This window comes from Dendrobium catenatum, unplaced genomic scaffold (genome assembly GCF_001605985.2).
Source record: "Dendrobium catenatum unplaced genomic scaffold, ASM160598v2 fragScaff_scaffold_1510, whole genome shotgun sequence".
Taxonomy (NCBI): Eukaryota; Viridiplantae; Streptophyta; class Magnoliopsida; order Asparagales; family Orchidaceae; genus Dendrobium; species Dendrobium catenatum.
Genome location: NW_021319972.1, coordinates 281,740 through 305,132, shown reverse-complemented (window position 1 = coordinate 305,132; position 23,393 = coordinate 281,740). Strand labels below are relative to the sequence as shown.

The window sequence follows — 23,393 nt, the reverse complement described above, 5'->3', positions numbered from 1 at the left end:
AAGGTGAGGGAGATTGGGGGATTGAGATGCATCTAAGCGAGAACGAAGGGATCGAGGGGAATCGTTTCGTTGTAACAGGAGGTCTAGGTTTCGTGGGAGCGGCGCTGTGCCTCGAACTCGTGAGGAGGGGCGCAGAGGAGGTGCGATCTTTCGATACTCGCTCCTGTTCGCCCTGGTCCGTCGATCTCCAGAAAAATGGCGTCCGCTGCATTCGAGGTTCGATCCAAACTTTCGTTTCGTTAACGTGCGATGGTTGTTGCCCAATCAACAAGTTATCATGGAGAATTGGAGCTCCGAACTTACTGCTTTTTTGGATGTTTCTGATTTATCGTAATTAAGTTGGAATAAAAGATGTTAGGAATGTGTAGGTTCTTATTGTAAGGTACTGATGAGGGCATTTTGTGGGATAAGCTGGAAGATGTTATTCGGCGACTTCATAAAGTCTTGATAATGTTCTGAGTTGATTTTTCGAATGTTGATATTGCTAATGACGCATGGTTTAGTCAAAGAAGGGGTAGATGTTGGTAACTTCGGAGTTTGAAAGATAATTTTGAGGATGATTGTACTGACTACTGAGGATGATTGCAGAGTATATGATTGATGTGATGCGCTAACTCCTATTTATAGGCGCTAAATTTCTATTTATATGTTTAGATCAATATTCTACAGTATAGAAGTGGCTAAAATTAAGAAATACAGGAAAATCTATACAAAACAACTCTATGAAGCAGGTTATGAAGTAGACAAATCTGGCAAACTGACGACTACCAAGAGTTGGGCATTTTATGTCAAGTTCTAAGTTGAAGGTGAGTTGATGCGAGTAATCATGGAAACAAACAATGCAGGAAAATAAACAAATGGAATAGAACAGAAAGCAAAAAGCTTTTGTTATATATTTTTCTCTACTCTGCCTATAATACCACCTCTGTATATATGCAAAAAGGAAGACAACTATTACGAAAGAAGCAAAGCGGAAATAAAGCGAAGTAGTGCTAGGAAGATATAACAATATAAATGGTAATGAGGTGGTTAGCTAAGAGTGGGAGTATGATACTTTGGACATAGCATATGCTCCGCATCATGTTGCCCCTCCAGCAGAATAACAACCCACTGAAGAACTGTTTGTGTTGAACTCTTCAGGTGGTAGTAAGTTTAAATATTCGCCACATTGAAGTTAGAAGGTGTGTTAAGGTGTTTACGCAAATCGACAATATAATCATGTTCATTTATTTTCTTTAAGATTGGAAGGAAATCTTGCGAGGATTTAGTTTGGATTGCGTACCTGGTGGGAGTCTTTCATAGCGTAATCTAACCATAGCTAAATCACCTGGATTAAATGCTTTATAGCATCGATGTTTATCAACTTGCTGTTTGTATGCTTCATTGGAGACCGCCAACTTGTTACAAACATCAGGGAGCATAGAAGTGAATTGAGTGGCGAGGTAAGAAGTTGTTTGGCTGTGACACTTGGGCAGAACAACAATGCCAAGAATGTGGTTGGGAGCCTTAATGTACACAATATTGAAAGGGCTTCATCCTGCTGAGCAGTTAGTCATAGAATTGTATGCGAATTCTGCTTGTCCCAAAACAACTTCCCAGTGTTTCAGTTGGCTTCGAGCAATGCATATCAGCATGTTTCCTAGTGTCTGATTAACCACTTTGATCTGACCATCCAATTGGGGATGATAAGTAGAACTAAGTTGCACAATTGTATTCATATGCTTCCATAGCTCTCGCCAAAAGTGGCTAATAAACTTGACATCGCTGTTATATGTAAGACTTTGTGGAACACCGTGCAATTGAACAATTTCATTAAAAAATAAGCAAGCAATATGTAGTGCATCAAAAGTCTTTTTGGAGGCAATAAAATGAGTCATTTTAGAAAAAACGATCAGCAACAACCATAATATAGTCAAAACTACGTTTGGTATGAGGTAACCCAAGAATAAAATCAAGACTCAAATCTTCCCATATTGAGTTCGGAATTGGAAACAGGGTGTATAGACCTGTGTTTTGACCTCTGCCTTTATATTCTTGGCAAATAGAATAACCTTCAATAAAATGGGACACATCCTTTCACATGTGAGGCCAAAAGAATCTTTGTTGCAGTTGTTCGTGTGTCTTGTCTCGACCCCCATGGGCAGCTAAGCCACTAAAATGTATTTCTTTTATCAATTGCTGTTTCCACAAAGACATAGGAATACATAGCATGTTATGTTTGAAGTGAAAACCGTGATGAGCTGAATCACACAAGAGTTTCAAATGGTGCTAAAGTATTTGTCTAAGTCATAGAAGTCCTTTAAGCATGCAAGGCTGATGATTTTAGTTTGCAGCTGTCCAAGAAGTGCGGAACGACGGTTAAGAGCGTCTACCACTCTATTTCGACTGCCAGATTTATGCTGAAGTACAAAAGTAAATTTTTGCAAGTATAAGATCCATCCGGCATGCATTTTACTAATAGTTTTGTGCGGGTTTATGTACTGTAACGCTTGATGCTTGCTGCAAAGCATGAAATCTTGGTGTAGTGAGTAATGTTCTCATTGTTTTAAGGCACAAATGATAGCTTATAGCTCTTGCTCCTACACAATCCATTTTTTGTGAGATTTACTTAATTTCTCATTGAAAAATGCTATGGGTCGTTTTGCTGTGAAAGAACAACACTTATTCCAATTGTAGAATCGTCGATATCAACATTAAAGGTTTATTGAAGTCAAGTAAAGCAAGAAGAGGAGCCGTGCTGAGAGAAACCTTGATAGAGTCAAAATTACACTATTGTTCTTCACCCCAACTGAAGGTTTTTAGCTTTAAACAATTCGTTATTAGTGCCATCTATGTACTAAACCCACAAATGAAACATTGATAAAAATTAGCGAGTCCATGGAAGCTATAAATATTAAAAATAGAGGTAGGAGTTGGCCACCCTATAATAGCATAATTATTTTTTGGATCGACGTGAACACCTTCACTAGGTACTAGCAATCCCAAAAAATTAATGCAAGACATGGACAATACACACCTGGGGAGATTAATATATAGCTTGTTATGCTTTAATACTTCAAAGATGGCCTTCAAGTGCTTATAATGATCTGTCAAGGTGGCACTAAATATAAGTATGTCGTCAAAGTAAACTACACAACATTTGTTTAAGAAGGACTTTAGGACTTTATTCATAAGCCTCATGAAGGTAGAAGGAGCATTACACAATCTGAACAACATAACTTTTTATTCATAAAGCCCTTCTCGTGTTTTAAAGGCATATTCCACTCATTGCCTAGCCAAATTTGAAAATGATAATAACCTGAATGTAAATCTAGCTTGGAGAATATAGTGGAACCAGAAAGGCATAAAGTTTGTCAAGCTGTTCATCAATACGTGGTACTGGAAATCAAAACTTAATGATTATTTTATTAATAGCTCGGCTATCTATGCACATATGCCAAGTTCCATCTTTCTTAGATACAATCAAAGTTAGCACAGTGCAGGGACTTAAGCTGGGCTGGATCAATTGTTTGGTCAACAAATCATCCACAAGTTGCCGAAAAATGACATGGTGTCCTGGACTCATCCTATAATGCGCAAGATTGAGAATGGTCAAACTTGGTATAAAATCAAGCTAATGTCGTAGCTTGCGAAGTGGAGGTAATGAAGATGGTAGTTCATTGGGAATAAGATCTTCAAACTATTTCAACAAAGTTGGCAACTCTTCTGGAAATTGTTTGGCACTGCTTCCTGTATAAGGTTATTGCAAGATTAAAGCTAGTAATGAAGTGGATTCTTTCTATGAACAAAAATGGCCTATGCCTGAAACAATGTGCATTGCCGCATTGCTAGCTGTAGGTTTAGTGGTTGTCTCGAAAGAATGAGGCCATAAACACAATCATTTTCCCTTCCCATCAAAAGCATATGTATTCAAATGACCGTCATGAATTGCTCCCACATCAAATTGCCATGTTCGGCCAAGTGTAAGGTGACACACATCCATATCAATGACATCACAAAGGACCTCACATTCATGTTGCTTGCCTATAGAAAATGTAACCCAACACATTTTTGAAAACAAGATGTCCATTCCCTTTTTAGCCCAACTGATTTTATAAGGGTGAGAATTTTTTGTAGTTTTGAGTTTTAATGCTTGAGTGGCAGATCAAGTGATGATGTTTTCTGTGCAACTGCTGTTAGCATGTAACTCACAAACTTTTCCTTGTATAGTGCATCTGGTTCGAAATAATGCATTACTTTGGGAATTGAATGCTTGCATGGGACCCAGTAGTAACTTTTCCATTACACAAACTAATGGTTCTCCATCATCTCCCGCTATATCTTTGATTGTCTGCTCATGGTCGGTTTCACCATTCAATTGCTCTTCATCGTCTGCTTTAATCAGTTGGAGTTGCGGTCTAGTTGGACATTCATTTGATCTATGACCTGGCTGGAAACATCTGAAACACTTGAAGGTGTTAGGCTTAGCATATGGATTATCCCGCAATGGTGCTTTGACTCTAGCCTGTGTCTTCGGATCATTGGATTGTGTATTGGTAGCAGCAAGATTTGTAATTACCGGAGCATTTGCTTGTATTATTTGGAATGGAGCTCCACCACTTTTAGAATAATCAGATCATAACACATTGAATTAGTGGCAGTCGTGGCTATGGGAATGCTTAGACAATTGAGTATCTGCTTTTAGTGCAAAATTAATTGACCGGGAAAGGGACCAAATGGAATTTAATTCAAGTTTGTCCTGAATTGCATCCTTAAGACCGACTATATATCGAGTTACTAACTGGTTTGGAGATTCATTAAGGTTATTTCAAGCACTCAGCTGGTAAAACTCTTTAGTGTATTCATTTACGGTTTGATTGCCTTGACGTTTGCTTCTTTTGGGGTGCAATCAATATATATGTATTTTATAAATAAATAAATAAATGTAGACTTTGGGGTTTGTATTTTTGTAGTCAAATGTGACATTATGAATAATTTGTTACCTCAGAAGGTAACAATATTATTCTCTAATTGGTTCAGATTACAAAAATCCAGCTTATATCTTGATTATCGTAGTCAAATTTAAGGGAGAACTACATATGACATTGGAGGGGGAAAAATGATGTTCAATCATATATTTGGCCACAAGAATTATGATATTTTATTATTAATTTCATAATCAAATTGTAATAAGAAAATATATATTATCTCGGAAGACAAAAATATCATTTGCCATTGAGAATTTGATCAAAAATATTATGATATTGAATTTTCTTTTAGTCTTTTAATTTTCCCAAAACAATAATTTTTCCCATTCTATTTAGGAGCTAATTATAATGAGGTTTATTTTAATATGGGGTCTTGAGTCTCTTATTCCTTTATGGTTAATTACATTGTAGGGAAATTAAATATCCTACGAATACTCTTGTTTAAAATAGTGGTGGATATTTCATTAGAAATTTTCAAGGAGTGAAATAAAAGGAGAGCAGTTGGATTTTCAAGTTAGATTGGATCAATTTTTTAGCACTTATTTTGGAGGCTAAGGAATGAATAGTATGAAGCATTTTAAGATTCTGAAATAATTTACAAATGTCTCAATCTATCCTATGTTGGGCTTTTAAAGTTTTGGAGGATAAAGCTTTATGTTTGAGTTGACGTATTGTTGAAAATTTAGGATTATATTCCCGATAGTGAGGACTTAAGATTTGTTGTCCGCCTCAGAGCCTAATTCTAAGTTGTATCACTACATAATAGCAACCCTAGCCTATTCTAATGCACTTTGGACTTACATCGATCTGTATTGGAAAACCATTTAAACCACCTAGGTGCTTTAAAACCACGATCCCAATCTCATGAAGATGGGTAGAATGTTATTTAAGTTTTCAAAATTTTGAGGCTGACATTTTGAAGAATTTCCTACATGACACCTTTACTTATTAGTGGTATGACTATGCTTGATCCAATTAAATTTTAATTAACTTTCATTTGTTTCTAATATAATGCATGCAAATCAACTTTTATATAAAAATGATATGTTTTGAATTTAAAAAAGCATAGAAAATAGGTTTTTTTTCCTAAAGAGCACAATATCTCCTAGACAGAATTGCACTATAATAGGTCAGGTGATCTGCTACGACCCGCAGATGGGGAAGTGTGTAGCAAGGAGAGAAGAAATGTATGAATGCATGAGAACTCTAGATGTGCCTGGCTTACTTCCTAGGAACGTTTATCTTTTTATGTGAACCTGATTATTTTTTGTTTAGCTACCAGTAGAATTTTTTTGTCTTTAAGAGCCTAACACCAAACTAAAACTAGAACATACAAGAAATAAACCTATGAAAGCAGGCAATTTCCAATGCAAAAATAATTTAAAGAAAGCCTTCAAAATCAAATCAAAGTATATAAGAATAGAGGCCATGCAGCAAGTGCCACTTAATTACAAATCGGGGTCTGTAAGAAAATAAATGTGGTCAGGCTCCACCAACGATAATTTGGATTTTATTTCTATGGAATGACACCAGTTCTTTTTAAAATAAAGCATCTCTTTTGTCTTCAAATTTTCTTTTATTTTTTCTTCAGGCTCCTTATGTTCATCCAAATTGAAAGACCTCTTCTTTAAAAACTGTTTCTTTCCTCTTTGGACTTCAAATCTCTATGAAAATACTTTGTTTTATGAACTTTTACAACTTTTAAATCATATTACATATGAAAATTTAAAAGAGATTCTATACTCCCTACATGTCAGCCGACAAAACAGTTCATATTATAAATCATCATAAAGGCCCAAGAATAAATAGTACTTTGAACAAGCATATCAACTTGGCCATGCTTTTAATCAACCAATAAAATAGTTCATATAGTAAAATAAACAGCACGTGCAGAAATTTTTTTAATTTAAATTTTAATTAATGATTATCCCCTTTTTATGATCTTGCATAAGCATGACCACCTGCAAAAAATCTGTTAACATTCAGGTCGTCCCTAACTAAAAGAATCTAAACACCCATCACTGACCACATCAAAATCACTTAAAAGCATACAGGAAGAATGCGTAATAAAAATACGTCATTCATTCGTTAAAATAGAAATTTATTTCACATTCAAGATAAAACTCATTAAAGAATAATGGCCTAGCCTATAACTAAAATTGGTTGTCCTGACAAGCAATCTGTAGTGTGTGAAGGGGGCTAATTTAATAGCCTTGTAGGTCCGAGTTACCCAACAATAATCTCTTGATTTATGTTTGATTTAGTTTGTTGATTTTGATTAACCCAATTAGTTAGTTAATGGTTTGTAGATCAATTATTTAAGTTAAATGACAATTGTCTAATTTTACCTTAGGACCATGAGATTTATTTCATCATCTTTCGGGCTAATTTAATAGCCTCGTAGGCCCATATTATCTAACAATTTCCTTGTTTAATAATTGATTTTATTATATTCTCGTCATGGATTAGCTGATTTCAATTAACATTCAGAATTTAGTGTTTATATTTTGTCAATTAGTTCGTGGTATTGTTGCAGCAAGCACAAAGAACAAAGCCTCCTTAGGACGTATCCCTGCAGCTTAAAAGGGTCCAAGTCTATAAACCTTATTGACAAAATGTTGGTTACTAATTATTTTAGTTTATTTGATTATTGATTTTAGTTCAATGAGTTGATTGATCTTTTTTTTGGATTTAATTGAACTTATCAAAATTCTAATTAATATCATTAAGTAGGTTTGACTTTAAGTTAACTTTTTTATTTGTTATAAATTCATGAAGTTTTATATTTTAATAAATACTAGATTTTATTTTCGATTCAATGCAATTGGGTTTGAGTGAATTGATTTTTTTTACAATTAGTTATGATTTTTCAAAGTTTAGTCCTTTTTAATGAAATATTTAATCAACGGCAATTAGGGATTTTTCATTTTGGTCCAAACTTTTTGATATCTTCCCCAAATGTCAATAATGACTCTCCAAGAGGATTTCAAGTGTTTGGAATCATTTTGGTATTTTTAATTATTTGTAATGATTTTCTTTAACACTACCATTGCCAAGTCCCAAGTCCTGGATGAGAAAAGTGGAGGGTTGTGTTAGGTAGTCGACAACCAGCGTAAAATTTGTCGAATAATAATGACATGAATCCTTTAAGAAATTGTGTTAATGCTAGGGCGTCCCCTAGAAGCGACGCGCTGTATGCCATGAATACAGTGACAAGTTTATTAGGCCCGTTGCACCGGCGCCCGGGTGCAGTGTTAAATAGGCAAGGGTTCCCACATCAAGGACGGATGTGGGTAAAGAAGCTAGTCCATGAAATTAAAATTAGGATATGAACTTAGAATATAGGTTCCCTTACAGGAAAATTAATGGAATTAATAGATATTATGATTCATAGGAAGATAAATATTTTGTGCATTCAGGAAACTAAATGGGTTGGAGAGAAAGCTAAGGAAATTGATTGTTTAGGATTTAAACTTTGGTATTCGGGTAGGAGTCGTACTAGAAATGGTGTAGGTGTTATTATAGATAAGAGGTTAAAGGATAATGTTATAAAATTAATAGGATTGGAGATAGAATTACAGCTTTAAAGATTGTTGTCGATGATAAGATTGTTGATATTATAAGTGTTTATGCTCCTCAAGTAGGCTTGGATATGAGTTCTAAATTAAATTTTTGGAATGACTCAGAAGAATTAATATAAAATATACCTCTTGAAGAAAGAGTTTTTATATGAAAGAAATCCCAATCCGGACCAATAAGAGTGTCCACAACCTTCCTTTCCATAGTAGCAACTTTTGTTTCCAACAAACCAAAAAAGAAAACATCATAGTTTTTCACAATATCTATAAGATATAGAGAAGCCTTTTTCTTCCTTGCTCCTCTACAGTTCCAAAATGCAATTGATGACATTATTGGAAATATCCCCATCCAACCTCCTACTCCTAGGAGCCAAATTTATAGGCCCCGAACCTTTAAGTTGTTTGGTACCTTTTTTCTTTGAAGTAGCTTCTACAATATCACCTGATTCTTCTTTGGAAGTATCTTTATCCCTCTTAACAATACTGACTGCCAAATCTTCCTTCTCAACCACAGAATGCTCATTAACTTCATCAGGAATAATAATTTCCCCTTCTTCTAACAGGCTATTTAATACATCAAACTTATTTTCAGTTACAGCAGAAGAACGAGTTATAGGCTCCATACCAGATTTGCTTTTAGATTCCTGCTCTTTGATCAGAACCTCCAGCTGCACTTTCGGATCAGCTCCTTGAATTTCACTGCTTTTACTGAGTTCATAATGCCCATCAGACAAATCAGGATCAGCTTGAGCTAAAGGCACTTCTTCTCCCACTTCTTTGAAATTAGCTTTAGTGTTCAATTCCACAGATTTATTCTTTACTAAATCTGTGTTTTTTTTAACAAAGATACTGGTAGAACGTTGATAACCTTTTTTAAGATTAGTGTTTCTGTAGCTTGTGCGAATTATAAAGGAATTAAGTTAATGTGTCATACCTTAAAACTATGGGAGTGAGTTATGTAGCATAGGCTGCGGTGTGATACTGATGTTTCTCAAAATCAATTTGGATTCATGCCGGGTAGGTCGACTATGGAAGCCATACATTTATTAAGAGGTTTGATGGAGAAATATAGAGAAAATAAGGAGGATCTACATATGATATTTATTGATTTAGAAAAAGCATATGATAAAGTTCCAAGAGAAGTGCTATGGAGAGTTCTTGATAAGAAATGAGTCAATAATGCTTATATTCAAATCATTAAAGATATGTATGCAGGAGCTATTACTTGTGTTCAAACACAAGGTGGTTTGACCAAGTATTTCCCTATTTTGGTTGGGTTATATCAAGGATCAGCCTTAAGCTCATATCTTTTTTGCTTTAGTCATGGATGTTCTCACTAGACATTTGCAAGAGGATGTACCTTGGTGTATGATTTTTGCTGATGATATTCTTCTTGTTAATAAGACTAGAGAGGGAGTTGAAAGTAAACTTGAATTATGGAGGTCAACATTAGAGACTAAAGGTTTTTGTTTGAGTAGATCTAAAACGGAATATATGGAGTGTAATTTTAGTAGTAATAGACCAGTGAGGGGATTGTGACTTTGGGCGATCAAGTCATTAATAAGAGTACTCGTTTTAGATATCATGGACCTATTGTTCATAGGATTGTGAAATAGACCGGGATATTATCAGCAGAATTCAAGTTGGATGGTTGAAGTGGAGGAATGCATCTGGCTTGTTGTGTGATAGAAAAGTACCCATCAAACTTAAGGGAAAATCCTATAAGATGGTAGTGAGGCCTGCAATGCTTTATGGTGCTGAATGTTGGCCATTAAAAGAGAAGCATAATACTAAGTTAAGTGTGGCAGAGATGAGGATGCTCAGGTGGATGAGTGGCTTTACCCTTAGAGATAGGATACGAAATGAGCATATACGTGAAAAGGTTGGAGTAGCTCCAGTAGAATATAAGATTAGAGAGAGTCGCCTTAGATGGTTTGGTAACATAAAACTGTGGCCTTCCAATGACCTGGTTAGGAGAGTAGAGGTATTATATTTGACTTATGTTAAAAAAGGTAGAGACAGACCTAAAGAGATTTGGTTAGAAAATATTAGGAATGACCATTCTTTACTAGATTTAAACGAGAATTGTACCTTTAATAGGACACAATGGAGAAAAATGATTCATGTAGCCGACCCCACGTAGTGGGATAAAGGCTTGATGTTGTTGTTGTTTTTGTAATAAATGATTTTCTTTAACTTTTAAATTATTCTAAATTTGTATGGGATTTGATGGGCTTTTAATTTTCTTTGGTTTAGGATTTAATTCCAAGCAATATGAGCCTTAAAATGTATTTTTAGTATTTCATTTGAATGAATTATGAATTAATTAATAACATAGGTCAATGATGCAAGTGAAATTTAGGATCACTGAATGATAGACCAAATGATACCCAATTACAATTAAATTTAACACATAGGTCCACTAGGACCTATGCTTCAATCCCACTGAAATTGGCTTCATGGTGGACCTCCAATTGTTGTTAACTTGATCACCTAAGGCAAATGTATCGATGCAATTTAGGATTTATTGAGGTCTCTTAACCTGTGGACTAAGCACATTCAATCCATAGAAAATCAAAACCTAAATTCCATTGGAAAGGGGGCTTAAGCCAATGACTTGAGAGAACGCGATAAAAAACAACAGATTATGAGTGACATTGCATGAAGTTGGTTGAACGATCCTTGTTCATGAAACTAAATTTTTCATTGCATTCAAAACATCAAAATTATTCATAATGAACAACAATATTGCTTGGGTTGTCGAACGAGTCGAAAAATCTAAAGTTCTCTCTCGCATGAGGCGATGACATGCAAACCGAGACGCATGGAGGATGAGAAATTGCATGAGAGATCGATTCGCATTTTTTATCAAGAAAGTATTTATAATATTTATATATCTATGTTATCCTGATCAAATTTTTGCGAATTTGGTGCTGTAAATTCTCCTCCTCATTCGCTATAGCGGCGCTGAATCTTCCCTTCACATGTGCTAATAAACTTACTCCCATTTACACAATCCCATTTTCTTCTCACACTCATACACGAGCTCCATTTACACAATCCCCATTTTCTCCTCACACTCATTATAGGCCATGACCAATTATATTACAATTTCATTCTTCCTCGGATTATAATAGGGTTTAGAACTTCAGGAAATTATTAGGTACTTTAATATGGAACAGTGACATCATTTTAATTTAGTTAGCAATGAACATCTAAGCATTATCTTTTTGTATGTTCAGGAGACGTATCTCAGAAAATGAATCTGAAGGAAGCTCTTAAGGGAGCAAATTGTGTTTTCCACCTTGCCTCATACGGTATGTCAGGTAAGGAGATGCTTCAGGCAAGTCGTATTGATGAAGTCAACCTAAATGGAACCTGCAATGTATTGGATGTATGCCATGAAGTTGGGATCAAGAGGCTTGTCTATGTGAGTACATACAATGTAGTGTTTGGAGGAAAGGAGATTGTTAATGGCAATGAGTCACTGCCCTACTATCCTATTGATGATCATGTTGATCCATATGGGCGTAGCAAGTCTATTGCGGAACAACTGGTGTTGAAGAGTAATGGCGGTTCATCCAAGTTAGTTTCTTCACTTGTTTTCTTTTACTGCTCTCTTGTAAGATTCCTTTAACTGCTTGTCGGGAGAGTAAGTGGTCATTTACCTTATTGAATCAATCAGCATGCTTTATTTTGTCTGTTAGACTACCATTAATTAACTATGCAATTGTAGCTAACTTGGTGAAAGCATAGTTTAGAATATTGTAGATGTGCAGGTTGAAAGAAGAGCAACCGAGAGGCACACAGACGGAGAGGATAGAGAGATAGATAACGAGAATGAATAAGAGAAAATGTAATATTGATATACAACTAAGTGTACAGGACGAGTATTTAAAGATGTACAAGAGTAAAGTTGTAAATACAGCAGAACTATATGACTCGTTTGCTAACAGACTCGTTTAAATTAATCATTTGAGGGTTGAATTGTTAATTTGCTGCAAAGGTCGTTAAAACGAGCGATGAAGAAAGGCTTTGTTAGAATGTCTGCAATCTGATCCTTTGAAGAGATGTGAGTGAGAGAGATGCTGCCGGAGCCAATGTGCTATCGGATGAAGTGGTAGTCGATATCGATGTGTTTAGTCCTTGCATGGAAGACAGGACTCTTTGCAAGTGCTATGGCTGAGATGTTGTCACAATGAATAGTGGTTGGAGATTTCTGCTCAAGATTAAGTTCGGTAACTAAGCGACGAAGCCATATAACATCTTAGGTGGTTGCATATAAAGGTATGTATTCAGCTTCCGTTGATGATTTTGCAACCGTTACATGCTTCTTGACGGACCAAGAGATGAGATTGGGACCTAGGAAGGTGCAAAATCCTGATATGGACTTTCGATCAGTAGCATCTGAGGCCCAGTCAGCGTCCATGTAGGCTCTGAGTTTGAGTTCGCCAGTTGTTATGGGTAGACCGAAGGATATAGTGCCTTTGATGTAGCATAGTAATCGTTTGAGAGCTTGAAAATCTTGTACGGTTAGATGCTGCATATGCTGACAGACAAGGTTGGTGGAAAAGGCAATGTTCGACCGAGTTATTGACATGTATTGAAGTGATCATGCAAGTCGTCGATAGAGAGTTGAATCTTGAAATAACTGATTATTGCTCGATTTGTTTTTGGATTTCAGAGTGATGGGTGTAGGTGCAGCCTTGCAATCATCGAATCCTATGTCATGAAGAAGTTTCATTGCGTAGTGTTGTTGTATAAGGAAGTAGCCGAAGGCATTTTGAAAGAATTGGATGCCCATGAAGAGGGAAATTTGACCGAGCTGCTTGAGAGCGAATTGAGAATGTAGTTTCTTGAGAGACTGAATGGCGGATTGATCATTCCCTGTGATAAGAATATCATCCACGTAAATTAGTACATAAATATGAATATGTTTTTGATTAAGTAGGAGTGAGGGGTCGGAGCGACTGAACCTGAATCCTCTTGATTGTAGGAAGCTGGTAAATTTTTGTAACCATTGTCGAGGTGCTTGTTTGAGGCCGTAAAGAGATTTATGAAGTTTGCACACGGAGTTTGGAAAATGCGGATCCACAAAGCCTAGCGGTTATCGCATGTATATGCCATCAGGAAGATCACCGTGCAAGAAAGCATTGAAAACGTTCAGTTAAAGCATGGGCCATTTCTGATGAAGAGCAAGGGTGAGAAGAATGCTTATGGTTGGCATTTTTGCGACTGGGCTGAAGGTTTCATCATAATTTACACCAAATATTTGATCGTAGCCGAGAGCGATGATGCGAGCTTTGTAGCGTTCTATTTAACATGTTGAAAGAAGTTTGGTTTTAAATATCCATTTGCAGTCAAGGATTGGTTTGTTTGGAGAAGCTGGCACAAGGGACCAGGTCTTTTGTTTTTGGAGGGCGTTGAATTCGTCCGTCATTGCAGTACGCCAGTGCTCAGATTTGGCTGCTTGATTGTATGTGGTAGGTGTGGAGTGGGACAAAGTGGTGGTCAGAAGGGTAAAGATTCATTTTGGTTTGGAGATGCCAAATTTTTGCCTCGTTTGCATATGAATTCGGCCTCGTTTGCATATGATGGTTTGGGCAACCAGGGATAGGCCGAGGTATATTGGATGAAGTGGTAGGGGTAGGCGTATGACTGGGAAGGGATGCAGGTGTAAGAGATGGAATTGGTGAGCTTGATGGAATGTCGGTTCTGAATAGAGATGGTATGATAAGGACGGGGTGAAGCATTGGAGGTTGAAACCGTTGAGGTTGGAATGAGAAGAAGTGGAGAGGTGGTGTTGGAGTGTGATTGAGATAGAGTTGTTGATGTGGCATTGGGAGGTTTATAGGGAAAGGTGTGCTCGTAAAATATGACGTGCCTTGAAATATGAATTTTCCTGGAGGTTAGGTTGAAGCATCTGTATCCTTTATGAAGAGTGGAATAGCCTAGGAAGATGCATTCGTGAGATCAGGGGAAAATTTGTTTAAAGTGTAAGGTTGTAACTAGGGGAAGCAAAGACATCCAAAGGTGCATAGGTGAGAATATGTAGGAGGTGAACCGTGAAGACGTTGATATGGTGTTTGGAGGGAGATAGATTTAGAGGGAAGTCGGTTGATGAGATAGTTAGCTGTGGTGAGCGCTTTGGCCCAAAATTGATTTGGAAGATTGGAGGCGTGTAGAAGGGTGCGAGTAAGATCTAGTAGGTGCCTGTGCTTGCGCTCGGCTAAACCATTTTGTTCTGGAGTGTGAGGGCAACTAAGTTGATATGTGATGTCAAGATCTTGAAGATAGTTTTTGAAGACATTGCTTGTGAATTCGCCGCCACCGTCATAACGAAATATGTTGGGTGTACAGTGATGTTGTGTATTAACAAGATTGCATAATAATTTGAATTTCATAAATGTCACTTGTTTAGAATGTATTAGATAAAGCCATGAAAATCATGTGAAATCATCGATAAAGATAACATAATATCTAAAACCATCTAAAGAATTTTGCAGGGTCGGCCCCCATACATCAGAATGGATTAGTTCAAATGGGGAGGAAGACACAGAAATGCTTTTATTGAATGATAGCTTGTGGCTCTTGGCCACGTTACATGATGTACACATAAAATAATGCAATAAATTGCTAAGGTCAGGTAATCTTTGGGCAAGAATTGAGAGAAGCCGATTGTTCGGATGTCCTAATTAAGCATGCCATAGTTGAGTTGTCGTGGTATTGGTGGTGAGAGTTGTAGGAGAGGGGTCAGGTGACATACGAATCTGATAGAGTCCGTTATGAAGACGCCCACGAGGAAGCGCTCGTTGGTCCTGAAAATCCTTAATTTCAAAACCGTTAGCATCAAAATATATTGAAATGGAATTATCAGATTTTAATTTGGAAACATATAAGAGATTATGAGTGAGCAAGGGAATGTGAAGAAGATTACATAAATGAATCTTATGGGGTGCGTCAGGTAGGGGAAGAAGACCCTGAACGGAATTGTAAATGGGTAAAGAGGACCCATTGGCAATGGAAACGGTGTCGGGACCTTGATAAGCGACGGAGTGATGAAGATTGTTTCTGTCCGGAGTTAGATGGGTAGAAGCGCCGGAGTCAAGAATCTAGTTTTGGGTAACGGTTATAGATGGTTGAGCTAGCAAAGCACGAGGTGCTCGGGATGCAGTGGGAGCATACTTGAGGTTGCATTGATGCCATCAATTGAGGGCTATGTATCCCGTTTTTCCACATATTTGATAGATTGATCTGCCGGAGTTCGTGGAGGCGGACAGAGCAGATGGGTTGGCTGGATTGGTTGCTGAAGTCGGTAAGTTCTTGTTCTTGAAGAATCTTTTCTGACTTCGTCTGATTGATTATAGGAGGATGCGTAGAGCGCTGTAGCCGCCGAGCCTGCGATCGTTTCTTTTAGGTTTTCTTACTGAATGTTGATCTCCTCGCTGCAGAGGAGAGAGTAGAGGGTGTCGAGGTTGATAGGGAGAAGATATGTGCGTATGGCGGACTTGAAGGGGTTATAGGTTGGGGGAGACCATTGAAGGTGTAAAGAATGATATCTTCCGGATTGATTTTGGATCCGGAGGCAGCGATTTTATCCACAATAGATTTTATCTGGGCAAGATACTGCTACATCGTTAAATATTTCATTTGAATGTGATGGAGTTTGTTCTTGAGTTGGATGACTCGAGAATGATTGGTGGGTTGAAGATGACGTTCAAGAATAGTCCAAGCGGCTTGAGCAGTGGTGGAGGGTAAGATAGATTGAGAAATTGTTGAGAATAAAGCCGAAAGAAGATTGTTGTTCACAAGGCGCCAGCGGGCATATTCTTGAGACGCGACATCGGCGGGTGGAGGGGTAACGCCGGTGAGGTGTCCGGCGCAGTCGTTCGCCTGGAATTGCTGAAGAATCTGCATACTCCAAATTGCATAGTTGTCCAATGTGAGGGGATGTAAAACGAGATTTTTTATGTTGGAGACGAGAAATTTGAGGGGCGCCGGTATAGAGAGATTGGTGGAGGAGGTTTCAGATGGAATGGAGGAGGCAGGGAGAGAGTTGGCTATTCTTGATCTCCCATGGATGGCTCTTGATACCATGAAAGAAGAGCAACCGAGAGGCACACAGGCTGAGAGGATAGAGAGATAGATAGCGAGAATGAATAAGAGAAAATGTAATATTGATATACAACTAAGTGTACAGGACGCGAGTATTTAAAGATGTACAAGAGTAAAGTTGTAAATACAACAAAACTATATGACTCGTTTGCTAACACGGGTGTGAGTCACACATCATCAAAGGTTAAAATGCACCTGTGTGATGGAACAATCCTGCTACATTGTTATCTTTGTGTTCAGCAAGACATTTGGAGGAGCCTCACATTCCCAAGGGATCTCTAGGTGGTGTTGAATACATAGGGTGGCCCTACATCTTCATGTGTGGAGTTCATCAGTCTACCTGCTGTTGCCACTCTTTGTATTTGCATTGTGCGGAGCCCCATTTCACCACACCAGGCTCATCAGAATGAGGAGATCCAAAGCATAGAGATCCTCACCAGATCTCTTTGGAGTGTAGAAAGTAGCTTCTCAGCATTTGGCCCTCTCTGATCAGATCCTTGCTGGACTTGTGAAGGAGCTCTTACAATGTCAGAAAGTCCTCCCATAGTTAATACTGGAGATAATATGAGGATTTAATTGCATTTCACATTTTTGAGAATAGAATGATCAAACATGCTGCCGTTTCAAAGCATGAACTTGAATGCATTTATAATCTTAGTTGTAGCTTTCCCAAACTAGTCCATTTTTATATGGTCTTGCATTATCTCAAAAATGATACTCGGATCTATGCATTCTCTAACAAGCTATATGCATGTTATTGTAAACAAGTTATCCGTGCACCTTTTCTTCCATGTTTGATGAGCATTCATTAAGGTTCTTAATAGTTTATGAAGATTGTTGTTTTACTTAGGAAAAAGAGTGGTGATCGTCTTTATACTTGTGCAATCCGTCCTGCTGCTATCTATGGACCTGGAGAGCAGAGGCACTTTCCGAGGATACTCTCTCTTGCACAGATGAGTCTTGCATTTTTCAAAGTTGGTGATGCAAATGTGAAGACGGATTGGGTTTATGTGGACAACCTTGTACTAGCCCTTATATTGGCGAGCATGGGCCTTCTAGATGACATTCCTGGTAGGAAAGGACACCCCATTGCTGCTGGACAAGCATATTTCATATCTGATGGTACTGCTCAATCCTTAATAGAAGTCAATATTATCCTAGGTTTTTTTATGTATGATGAGTCTGGAAATCATCTTTTACGACAGAACTGATTTAGGCTAAGCAAGCAATTAAACAATCCATCAATCATTCAATTATAACCCATCAATCATTCAATATATTAATAATTAAAAGAAAAAAAAAACCTTTAAAATTCATGGATTATAATAGAGAATCAAGGGCGAAATTAGCCTCTGTTTGATGGTAGGAAAATTTATCATGAAAATAAATTAATATTTAAAAAAATAAAAAAAATATAGTTCAAAGTAAAATATTGCATTTCATTATAATTTGATAAATTGATAAATGCTTACAAAATTATCAACAAAATTTTTATTTTCTGATAATATTGATTATTGCATAACAATTTCGTTGAGGATGAAACCAAATATTTTTTTTTTCAATGTAAGATATTAGACAATCGTTGAGTTAGTCATCATCTATTCTACAATGCAATCAATGTTGAACAATACATATTAAATTTTACTTTTTATCTCTCACAATTAAGGCTTCATCTGGGAAAATTTTCTTACTGTTTTTTAAAACAACTTTCTAGTACAAAAATTTCTAGTTAAAAAATTTTTTGTACTAAAACCTGCTTTAGAATGCAATAAGAATGTTGTCCCAAATGAAGCCTAAACCTAAATGATATAAACTACATACCACATATAATAATTATCCAAACAATTACTAAAATTAGAATCATATTTGTTTGAAAAGATGCAATGGTTTGTGTTTTAACACAACTATTATTGTAATATTTTTAAATGCAATTGATATAAAAATTATTTTCAATCAAATTTGTCATGACCCGGCCCGGATGCTCGAACTAACGAGGCGGGAACAAATAGTCTGATGATTATAACATTTCTTATAATTTCAAACATAGTTTATCATTCTATATTTCAAATAAACTGAAGAGTCACGAACACAAATTTTTATAACAATCATATAGCATTTATTTCATCTTTTCATTTCTTTTATTCTTCTCAAGTAATGTATTCATGTAATAACCATCTAATCAACACAATGCTATAATCATGTAGTAATTGCAATAACCAAAAGAAATTGAAATAACATAAGAGAAAATCTAGTATTGCTATAATACAATTGAAATTACCCACTTTAATTGCTTATGTACTTCAGTTCCTTTCAAATGGTTGATTCTCTGAATAGCCTTCCTTAATGCAACCTCAAATACATTTGGAATTCTTTTATTGGCTTCAACACTTCGCCTTCATTCACTAGATTAATTCAATCCTCTACTATTCCAAATCATTTTAAATTACATTAATCATTGTTAAATATTTTTTATAAAGTAAATTTTATGATAACATCAATTTAATTTAGTCTTTAATAACAACCTCAAAAGTGTCAATAATCGTCTATATAAATTTCAAGCATGCCTTAATTGTCAATATGATTATCTCACTAAAGTTTTCCTTCCTTACTCTTTGAAATAGCCTCCCTAGAAATTTAGATTCACCACTAAATTTCTTCTCTTTGTTCTTGAAGATAACATATTATTTCATCTATTATAGAAATGTAAAATAATAATTGTGAATGCAAAAGAATAATTTAGTTCACTTACTCCTGTCTTCAGAAATAAAAACTCGTCGTTTCGCCCTTTCAAAAAATCTTCTCCAATTTAATGAACGAATCTATCTTATACAAGCATTTATATCGATTGACGATTAATTTCTAAAATCCTTGATAATTGATTATCTTAATTAAAATAATTTGATTAAAATAACTCGATGACGATTTTTAAATTTCCTTCCTTTTCTTCTCCCAAATTTTTGTCTTTCTTTCTCAAATTTCTTCCTCTTCTATTAATTGACATATATACTCATTTCAGAAGTTTAAATCACAAAATAAAATTCAACAAAATGTACAAATTTCACGGACTTATCTTCCTTCTCTTTCTTCTTCCTCTCTCAGTTAGTTTTCTCTCGTCAGCTTTTTTCAGTCCGTTTCCTTTCATTGGAGCGAGTGAAATGAACATATCTCTTACAAGGAGTCGTTCGTTCAATCCTGTACGTGATTCTTTGCTCGGAATCAAAATCCGGATCTCCAATCCCTGTCCAAACTGGTACACTCCCCAAAAAATATGTTATAGAAGCATATTCATATAATAAATGGCACTGATATACTTCTATAACAGATTTTTTGGGGAGTGTACCAGTTTGGAACTAAAGTTATTATTATTATTTTTTTCTGATGTCTTTTTTTTTAACAAGTCTATGTTTTTAAAATACATTCACGATAAAATATGAATTTCTTCCTTGCTTTGCCGTGCTCAGTGTTGAGATTGATGCTCTTATCATCATTGTTGTGCCGTACCAATGAATACTTGAATGTTGATGTATTCCTACTTAAAATAGACAATGCTACTGTAAATGCCCTTTCAAATTTCCATGCAGGTTGCTGAATTAATCTGAGCGATATTGCTGCTTTATAAATTCATGGAGTACTTGGACAACACTCTGCTTCTCTGGATATCCATATTATTTGATAAATTGTAGCTCTTAAAAAGTGGATGAAGTACCCTTTCTTGCTTTACTGAATGTGTAGATCAGATGGACGAGAAATGTGTTTCACCTGCATAGTTAAGGTGCTTCTAGGTTCTTGAGTCTTAGGTTTCGTTTGGGACCGCTTTCTTACTGCTTCTTCAAACAACTTTTTAGTATAAAAATTAAAATTTTTATACTAGAAAGTTGTTTTAAGAAGCAATAAGAAGCAATAAAAAAGCCATCCCAAACGAAGCCTTAGTCCATGATTTGGAAATTTAAATAATCAATGGCTTCTAGCAACTTCCCTTTACGCATGCCTTGCTACTTGATCTTAAGTAATTTGGTATTTATTTCGGTGCAATGCTGCAGAGGAAAAGGTTCATGATAGATACCTCATCTGTTTTCATTTTTAATTATTAGTATACTTTTCGTTATCGGACTGACCTTGACTGAAATTTTTTTTATTAAACTTTCTTCTATGATTATTCCAACATAATTTGGTAAACCTGGCATTATGGACTTATTTTCAAGCCGGTGGCTTTGTTATTTTCAGGATCACCTGTCAACAGTTTCAATTCAATCATCAATCCCCTGTTTAAAAGCCTGGATTATGATGTGCCAAAATTTACTATTAGTGTTAAGCACGCACTCCTAATGTCACAAATATGCTGGTTCGTATGGATGTTTCTTTACCCTTGGCTCAATCATTCATGGGTTCCTGGGCCCCTTCTTCTTCCTGCTGAAGTTTACAAGGTTAGATACATACATTAATCTTACATGAAGTTTCATCAAGAATGGATTTAATGATTCACATAAAAATCAATTGATTGTATTGTCCAAATCATGTGATTTTGAACTCATTCATCTTAAAGCTTGAGGACTTTTTTTTAAATATAGTAGAAAATTTTGCCCTTTCCATACCTGAATTTATTGATCATAGATAGATCAAATAATTCCACTTTGCAGCATAGAGAAATATGTAGAAATGTATATCAAGAGTTGTTCTCAGATCATGTGGTTTGCATAATTTTGACTGGATATAAAATAGTTTCTGCTATTAATTTAGGTGGCTGGTTTTATCTTAGTAGCTATTTGCTTCAATTGACAATATTTTAGACTTCTGATGTAATTTCAAACAGTCTTATGCGAATGAATACTTAGGATTTAGTGACAAGAGGCATTGGACTATGTTTCATGGTGCAGATGAAGGGCTATCAAAGGTAGGGGTGACAGTTAAGGTTAGGATTAATGCTCATCTGATAACAAGTTAGAGGGACGCTCTTTATTGTATATTAGTCAGTAGAGAACCTCTCTATCTATAATAGATTAATGAATTCAATTTTTTGATGTATAAACAAGTAAAAATAAACTACTCGTCAAATATGAATATGAGAGATAGAAAACTTCGAATAAAATAGATAAATAAAAATAGAAAACAACAAGGTCTTAACTAAATTAAAAATATTTTGGTAAGATAAAATTGTTATTTTGAGAAAAAAATATAAGCTTTAAGAAAGAAATCCATTTGGATAAGCATAATAAATATGATAATGACATAAATTTTTTATCAATAAAAAAAAAGTATGGTTAATTTTGAAAAAATGCATATGGTAATGATTTCGATCTATATGAGTTGTATTAATATTCAAATCTAGAGAATTATGGTTAATATTGAATTTATTTGGTTTACTAATATTTTTTATAGAATTTTGAAGATTGAGACTATATCAAACCATCATAGAAGAGGCATTTTGGTTTCAATACCTATTAACAAAGATGTTTAGGATTTGTTAATTATAGGAAATTGAAACTTATGGGTCATATAATGAAGTTTTGGGAGGAGTTTTGGACCCTAATCTTAGAAAAATTAGTTTGGTATCAAAGAATCAATTTGGTTTTGTCTCCAATATGGAGGCTAACTGCATGTGAAAGCTATTAATGGAAGGTCTCCAATTTGGTTTTTGTTAAATTCATTTTCTGAACCATAATATCACATGAACATATATTGATAAATGGTACATTTCTCCTTAATTAATCCAAGTCTAACCTCAATACAGATTGGAGTGACCCATTACTTCTCCTACCTGAAAGCAAAGGAAGAACTTGGTTATGTTCCCATGATAAGTCCTCGTGAAGGCTTGGCCAAAACAATCTCATACTGGAAGGATAGGAAGCGAAGAGAATTAGATCGCCCTAACATATTTATGTGGATCTATGTTATTTTTGGGATGACTGGTTTGTTCTACACAGCCTTCCTACCCACTTTCTGGCCGCTAAGATGGCTGAATTCTATTGCTCTGTTCATCTTCCGCTCGGTTTGGAATCTTAGATTTACTTTCTATTTAGCAGTATTAGTGCATTTGGGTGAAGCCATCTATGTTTGGTTCCGGGCTAGGAGAGTGGATCCTGCAAATGCTACAGGTTGGTTCTGGCAGACTTTTATTCTCGGTTTCGCATCGATGAAACTTTTCATTAAAAGAGCCAAACAGGCATAATCTGAAGCCATTTCGGCAGTAATTTCTGATTTCGGGTTTGGTTTTTTGAGACTGTAAACATATTTTTCTCAGAAGTGTTATTTCAGGGTTTCCATTTGAGTTAAAACTTTTCTGCAATCGCTTCTTTCTGGAAGAATAGCTGATTGTCCGAAGGCATGTAGCAGTTTCAATGTGTAATTGTTTCCTGAACTTTACTGCTGTTCTTAGATCTAAATGATCTGCGTGATTAGTCTTTGGGATTGGATGGAGAAATTATTCTGTGCGGATATTAGACGGTTCGGAGATCAATCAAAATGTGACACGTCATCAAGTATCGAGCAAAAAATGACATGGCATGTTTTGGTTGGTCTTCGGATGCCATTTGAGTCCGCAAAGACTAATTTTTTTGGATTAGAACTGTAATTAGTATCTCTCCTGAAAATGCGAACTGGTGAAATACATGATGTGCAAATGTAGCTTCTTTTTGGAGGTTTTTTTTTTTCATTTTCTGATGTCAGAAAACATGTAAGAAAGATCAAACAATACCCCCAACAGAAGAGCAGGTGAACATCTCAACCAAAAAGAAAT

The 23,393-nt window shown here is 35.8% G+C and overlaps 1 protein-coding gene across 1 annotated transcript; it reads left to right on the top strand.

The window, feature by feature from the left end:
- The first annotated feature begins 6 nt into the window (after nucleotides 1–6).
- LOC110115042 (short-chain dehydrogenase/reductase family 42E member 1) lies at nucleotides 7–23,060 on the top strand. The gene is made up of 5 exons (XM_020848149.2): nucleotides 7–216; nucleotides 11,788–12,130; nucleotides 17,511–17,782; nucleotides 20,885–21,084; nucleotides 22,389–23,060. The coding sequence occupies exons 1-5, from the start codon at nucleotides 27–29 to the stop codon at nucleotides 22,824–22,826; spliced, it is 1,443 nt and encodes a 480-aa protein (XP_020703808.1). The 5' UTR covers nucleotides 7–26; the 3' UTR covers nucleotides 22,827–23,060.
- The last annotated feature ends 333 nt before the right edge of the window (nucleotides 23,061–23,393 follow it).